This window comes from Diabrotica undecimpunctata, chromosome 10 (genome assembly GCF_040954645.1).
Source record: "Diabrotica undecimpunctata isolate CICGRU chromosome 10, icDiaUnde3, whole genome shotgun sequence".
NCBI lineage: Eukaryota > Metazoa > Arthropoda > Insecta > Coleoptera > Chrysomelidae > Diabrotica > Diabrotica undecimpunctata.
Window position 1 is genome coordinate 36,050,257 of NC_092812.1, and position 7,588 is coordinate 36,057,844.

At 33.1% G+C, this 7,588-nt stretch overlaps 1 protein-coding gene across 2 annotated transcripts in view; it reads right to left on the minus strand.

The window, feature by feature from the left end:
• LOC140452467 (uncharacterized) overlaps window positions 1–2,369 on the minus strand; it is a 47,761-nt gene extending 45,392 nt beyond the window's left edge. For both annotated transcript variants that reach the window (XM_072546748.1, XM_072546747.1), the window contains exon 1: window positions 2,211–2,369. In XM_072546748.1, coding sequence (XP_072402849.1) covers window positions 2,211–2,283 — 73 coding nt within the window. In that variant the 5' untranslated portion in view covers window positions 2,284–2,369. The remainder of the gene's footprint in view (window positions 1–2,210) is intronic.
• Between the last annotated feature and the right edge of the window lie 5,219 nt (window positions 2,370–7,588).

Consider the following 7,588-nt stretch of genomic DNA (forward strand, 5'->3'; position numbering starts at 1 on the left):
CATCGTTGTTATAGTATACAGAATGTTTAAACGCCTATTATGGTCGTTTTATGAAAAATATTAGTTCTTCTACCTTACTATTAAATGTGTTTTATTTTTATTGTTTTTGTATACATTTACATTATGTATTATTGTATTATTTCTTAACTACTTTTGTGTGCATCGAAAAATTACTCTTTTATTTCTATTGTGACATGACAAGTAGTTTCTACTATGTAAAAATTATTAATAAACATATCTATCTAAGAGTGATCAATTAAATGACCACATTTACCAGTTGAAAATTTTAAATCATTGTTTATCTTGCCATACTTTTCCCTTCATTAATTCATGTTTGCTGCAGATATAAAATGTTAGTGCCTCCCTTTCTTAGTTTTTTAATTTTTCTTAAATGTCGCCTCCTCCAACGAATTAATTTTTCTTACATATTTATACAAAGTTGTCTCTTTTTAAAATCCGTAAACTAATTTTCGAAATCAAATTCAGATTTTTGCTTTAATCTGTACCTTCTAAGAATTGCAAGGTAAAACAGACGTTGATAAAGATGTTAATAGAGACATGGGAAATCTAAAAATTGCATTCCACAATATATCTCCTCAACTAAGCAAAAATCCTTAGCGAATTTCCATATCCGAATCCACGTATCCTTTTGTATGTGTTTTGGTTCTATTAGTTCCATTACCTCCATTCTTTGACCCCTTATGAAGCGCCATATTTCTTCATCACCGCTTTATGGCATTACTATGCTATACAAAACTGTGTTCATCATCATCATTTGGCTCTACAACTCTATGTGAGTCTTGGCCGCGTTTACTATTTGCCTCCATTGTTGTCGGTCCTGAGCAGCTATTTCCCATTGTTGTATTCCCATTTTGCGTAGATCACTGGTTACTACGTCCTTCCATCTCTTTCTTGGGCGACCAACTGACCTTCTGCCATCGGGCCTTTCCTAGAATGTGGCGTTCTTATTCGGTTTGCTTTAATGTAGCGTACTATGTTTTCATCTCCATATACTGTCTGGAGTTTATCATTGTGTCTTCTTCTCCATCCTCCTGTTGTCCCTTCTCTGCAAGGCCCATAGATAGTCCTCAGTATCTTTCTTTCCATTACCAGTAATTTTGTCGTTTCCCGCTGGTTCAGAGTCCATGTCTCGCTTATATACGCCATACATAACAAAACTGTGTTATCAACAATAATTTTCAAACTTATTATAGTATCTTACAAGCTTGTTCCAAGATGGTTATCAACCAAGAGGTGTCGATGTAAAATATAGTCCTTATAAAATGAAGCTCAAAATGAAAAGACTGAAAAATGTAAGGACGCGAAAATCATAAGAAACTCAAAAAAAAACAAATCTACCACCCTAAATTGATTAAAAACTAGGTTTAAATATTTAACATTTCTTTTAGTTTTAATAAATATTAATATGTTGGCATAATTCCACCTTAACAGCTGTGGGTTTTTTTAAATTAAATATATATTAACAGATAGCGTGTAGGTTTATTATTGGAATTTTTTCCCGTGCTTCTAAAATATTCTCCAGGTATATTAATACATCCAAATGGATTGATCTATAAACTTATTTTTGTACATTTTGTTCTAAAACAGGATAATCTGTGTAGGACATAAGAAACTGATAGTGTAAATAATTTGTAGATGGAAATATAAAAATATTGAATGAAAAGTGGTTTCTATATTTAAAAAACATATCGATAATGATAATTTATGATTTTCATGGTCATACACGATGATCTAAATATGTAACAGTCTAGGGTAGCCTAGTGTTGGCTTGTTGCCTGTGATGCACTACTATCTTTTCTGCTACTTTTAGACCAACAAGACTTTACTTATTTTTGTCTTTTAAAAGTAAAATGAAAATGAAATAAAATATGTGTTGTAAAAATGACATATTTCTAGAATGTTTGCGAGATGATTTTTTAGTTATTTTTAGAGTAAAATTATATGAAGCGAATTTTTATTATTAGATCCCTGCTTCATCCAAAAATAACGTATCATATGTTTTAGAGCAAAATCTGGTTAATGCCAAATTATATAACATTAAAAACATGCTAAACAAGACACTTTAAAAAAAAATCACCGTAACTGGAACCTTAAAACGACTTTGAATCCCACGCACATAAACACTTGAGCAATAATTCTTTTTCTGTGAATTTTTTCTTAGTGAAGAAGAGAACATTTTTAAAACGTACCCTGCAAGGTAGTGGCGAGAAGAAACAATCCAAGGAGCAGCACCAGCCCAGAGGATCTTCGGTAGACCTCCATGGCTTCTTGTCACTACACCGGTCACATAAAAGTCCCGCACTGAGCGCCCAGATTACGCTGGACCATCGCATATCATCGCAGCGGTAGTCAGTAGCGCCGAACCGAGCGTGCCAAAAATACACATTTGCGAAAATCGGATTCACTTTGTGTATTAGCTTTGGAAGCCACTTTATGAGCACTGATAAATGACCCTAACCTTTCTTTACATGCCAATTAAACACTGGCGTTACATTTTTGAGTGTATCCGGATAAAACTCAAGCTTCGATGTTTCAAATTATCTTCAAATGATAATCAAACGAAACTTATACTTCTTTAAGTGTCATATCTGCTTTGCTATTAGAGATTGCTTTGAAATATGTCACCTGGGTTCTTCAATTGAGATATACATTCATTTTCTTCTCACTTAATCTTTTTATCGATTTTCTAAATCATCATGTATTATTACAATATCATGAGCATATCTAATATTGTTAATTCTTCTTCTTTCCGTTAATTAGGCATTTGCTTGTTTCAGTATCAGGAAGAAAAAACCTACTTACTACCTTTTAACAAAAAAAGATTATCCATTGTAATTTATAAACAAGGCATTCCACAAGATTCCACATTCTAATATTAATTTCATTAAGAAGGATACTTTAGAACCATCGATAAATCTGGATCGTTTGATCCCAGCAAGAGTTAGATACTTACTTACTTACTTAGTCCTAAGCCTTTCTACCGTTAGGTGTAAGACTGGTGGAGTTAAGTTTTGCACTGTTGTCTCCATGCTTTCCGGTCTTGTGTTAGATTTCGCGCACTTTCCCATGTCAATCCTTTCTTCTCAACTTCTTTTCTGATTTCGTCTACTCACCTAACTCTTGGTCTTCCTCGTTTGTTTTTCCCTTACACTCTCGTTTCAAACACTCGTTTTGTTAATCTTTCATTCGACATTTTACACACGTGCCCGAACCATCTTAGTTGCCCCTCTACTCGTTTATTGGTTCTAGTTTTAGGTTTTGTCTGATTGTTTCGTTTCGTATTTTGTCTGTCCTCTTTCTGTTTGCTATTTTCCTCAGGAACCTCATTTCCATAGCATTGACTCGAGATTTTTGTCTCCCAGTCAATGTCCATGACTCGCTATTATACATGATTGTAGGTCTAACTACTGATTTAACGACTGCCGTTTTTACCTTCTCCGGTATTTCTTTTTTCCTCAAAAATGTTGTTTTCATAGTGTTAAATAAGCTTCCTGTTCGTCCCATTCTCTCATTTATTTCCATGTCTTGTTTACCGTTTGATTCAATTATTACTCCTAGCTATTTAAAATGTTCCACTTGTTCTAGTTGTTTTCCGTTTAATTGTATTGCGTGTGTCTTTCTCTTATTTGAAATTATCATTGTTTTTGTTTTCTCTGTATTTATTTTCATATTTATGTTTGACAGTTCTTCTTCTAGGATTTCAAGGTTGTTCTGTAGGTCTTCTCTGTTTTCTGCTATCAAAACCATGTCGTCTGCAAATAGAAGCTCTGATAGTTGAGTCTGTTTCATTTGCCAATATCCTAGTGTTAGTTTTCTCATTCTTCTCTTGGCTTTCTTTATTGCTTCATCCAGTACCACTGAGAACAGCAGTGGGCTCAACATGCATATCTGTTTGACGCCTTGACTTGTAGTAAATTCTTCGGATTCCTCGTTGTTGGTCCTCACCGTACTTGTATTAATATTGTACATATCCTTTATTACATCATTTGTTATCCTGTCAACTCCTCTTTCCTTTAATGTCCTCCATACGTCCTTTCTTTGTATTCTGTCAAACGCCTTTTCCAGGTCAATAAAGCATATATGTATTTCTCTATTTTTATTGATTACCTTCTCACTTATTTGTCTTATTGTGAATATGTAGTCTTGCGTGCTTCTGTCCTTCCTGAATCCACATTGTGTATCTTCCATAGTTGGTTCTATTTGGGTTTTTATTCTTGCGAATACCTTCCCAGGAATACTTGATATAGTAATACCTCGGTAATTATTACAGTTTCTCTTGTCGCCCTTTTTGTGTATTGGTAGTACAATGTCTTTCTTCCAGTCCTGTGGTATTTCTGCTCTCTTTATGATATCATTCATTAGTTCTTTCATGCTGTCCACTCCCTCTATTCCCATGAATTTTATCATTTCCCGGGTGATATGATCCTTGCCTGGTGCTTTGCCTAATTTAACTCTTTCAATTGCCTTTTCTAGTTCCTCTGTTGATATGAATTCTACTTTTTGTTCTTTATTTATTTCTTGTATCTCCACTATGTTGTCTAGGTCTGTATGAGTTAGCTCTTTGAAATGTTCTCTCCATCTTTCCATTATTTGGTTTTCTTCTGTTATTACCTTTCCATTCTTGTCTTTTATATTCGGCATCATGTGTTCTTTCTTTTGTCTGAGCTGTTTAAATGCGCCATAGAAGAGTTTTTGATTTTCTCTATAATTATTTGTCATTTTTAGTCCAAGCTTTTCCCATGACCTTTCTTTTTCTGCTTTCACAGCTATTTTAACCTCTTTTCTTTTTTCTTTATATGCCTCATAATCTTCAGGGCGCTTTGTACTTAGATATCTCTTCCATTTTTGTTTTTTGTTCTTTACTTTCCTTCGTATTTCGTCCGTCCACCATTCAGTTCTCCTCATGCTATTATTTGCTATTTTTGTCTTCCCGCAAGTTTCCTCAGCAGCTATGATTAAGTTGGTCTTGAGATTTTCCCACTTTTCTTCTATACTTGCAGTTTTTGCCCTACCTTTCAAAATATTGTCTAATTTTTCTTGGAATATCTTCTTATATCTTTCTTCTTTTAATTTGTAGCTTTTTTACTTTTTTATTCACTACCTTTCTCCTCTTTTCTTCCTTTTCTTTTGCTGTTCTCATTCTCATTATTACTAGATGATGATCACTACCAATCTCTGAGCTTCTTTTCACTTTCGTGTCTTGTACTCTTTTCCATTTGTTGCTACTTACCAAAAAGTAATCTATGATTGATTTTTCATTTCTGCTTTCTTGTACTCTCGTGTATTTGTGTAGTTTTTTAATGTTTAAATTTTGTATTTGTTATAACAAGTTTATTCTCCATACATATTTCTATTATTCTTTTACCATTTTTGTTTAGTATTTCTTTTCCTTCTTTTCCCATGCATTCCTCAATTCCATTGTTATTATTTCCGACTCTACCGTTTAGATCTCCCATTACAATTATATTTTCTTCCCCATTGTCAATTTGCATTTGGAGCTCCTCGAAAAATTTATCCTTCTCTTCCTTTTTTGCATCTTCATTTACTCCGTAGGCTGTTATTAAGAGTTAGCATAGCAAGAGTTAGATTAACCAATAACTCGAACAATCGATAAAGGAACCGGATATCTTGAATGCCTATAAACTACATCTTGCTTTTCTACACGACCAACTTTGTAACGTCTCAATCTTATTAAGACCAGAGCGTTAAGCAACACCACACTGCTGGAAGAAACGAGGGGAGGAATTTTTCGAATATCCCTAAAGATATTCAAGAGAAAAACGCTCACCGTTCCATCCATCAGAATGGTGCTCTGCCCGACTGCTCAGCCCTGGGTTCGTTCCCTGTTAATTTTCTTCCCACACCAATCCCAGAAAGGTGCAGGAAATAAAAAAAAACTTACGAAGTCATAGTAAAGGTATATATATTTATTAAATAAAAATAAACAGAATTCAAATTATTATGAATGTGAAACTAAAATAAATTTTTAAACTGAGACTCAAAGATTCTGCCGGTTGCCGGTATAAAATAATTAAAGCATAAAAAAAGTACTCAGCTTTAGTTCGCTCTGAAGGAGTCGTTCAGCTCTCCAGGAAGTGTTCCGATCTTTGTGAAAGTTAGCTGCTGTCGGGGGTTGATCTAATCCACTGCTATCTAATCCACTGGTAACTTTAACATCCTAATATATAAGACTAAATAACGTAAACTAAATTGTAACCTATAACTTTTAACAGGTTTTTACCCAGATATTTAATGGCTCAAAGCATGTACACGTAGACACTGATGATGGAACATGGTTTCCGAAAACGATTTGTCTTCATGACATAGCCAGATTGGGTTTTTTAATTTATATACCTTTTATAAAGGATTTTAACAAAAATTTTTATTGACGATTTATGTAATTTTAGTAAATTTTAATTGATATTGGTGTTTTTTTTACTTTTTGTAAGTTTTGTCCATAAAATTGTACAATTTTCAGTGATAATAAAGCATATTTCTATTCTATTATATTTTATTTCTTTGGTTAAACCTTAGTCACACCTATCCTACTGTCCTATATATCCAGTCTCAGACCAGCACATATACAGGGACTTGGTTATTCTACCCACTAACGTATCATGCTTATTTATACTATTCTTATTAATATTTTTACCAAAAAATATTAAATTTTTAAAACAATCCGAAAAAAATTAATCTGATCACTAATGAGTTTACAATTACAAATCTCCGTTCATGTGTTGAAACATCTTACAGCCGCTACAGGTCGGCAATCTCCGAATTCAAATCATTCCAAAATTTCAACCTCGAAATCACTCAAGTTTAAATATGTAAGAGGTCTCATTCACAACATTTTTCATCTGGATAAATTTTGGCATATTTATTCTCCCCTTAGCACGACTTATTATTTGGTGAAACAAGTGAATGGGTATATAACGAAATGTGATAGTGATGAAATTTATTAAAAACACAGCGTACAGTTCTTAAAATAACTTTTTTTTATAATTGTTTTAAAATCGTAAGCCTACCATTCTCGTGACGGAGAAAACGTCATTCGAATAACCTATATTTTTAGGTTAACCCCATTAGAATCTATTTTTGACAAATTATGTATTTATTTTCAGCGCTATTTAATTCGCCAATCGTGTATAGTTTTTATCAAGTTAGCGCTTTTTTCGTAGCTAGATGCACGCCTTAATTGGTCCAGAGTGCACAACTGAGTCCATGCAAACTTAATCAGCAATCTGGATATTTTATAGTACAGTTCTGGACCAAAATTGTGTCTTTTATTTAAACGCATACTTGCTACAACAATATCTGTCTACAATTAAAAATAGAATGAATTGAAACGATGTAAAATCAAAAATAATTTAAAAATATGAATTTTATGTAGCGGATTAGCACATTCTAAATTCTGTTTTACAATTTCCCTTGTACTTTTCGACATTTTATTCATTTTCCTCCATTCTTTGGAGCACGAAGAAATCTCATGCTGTAACGGTTTTTAAAAACTCTAATAAGAATTTTATAAATAAGACACATAAGCAATTAAAATGACATATTTACGTTT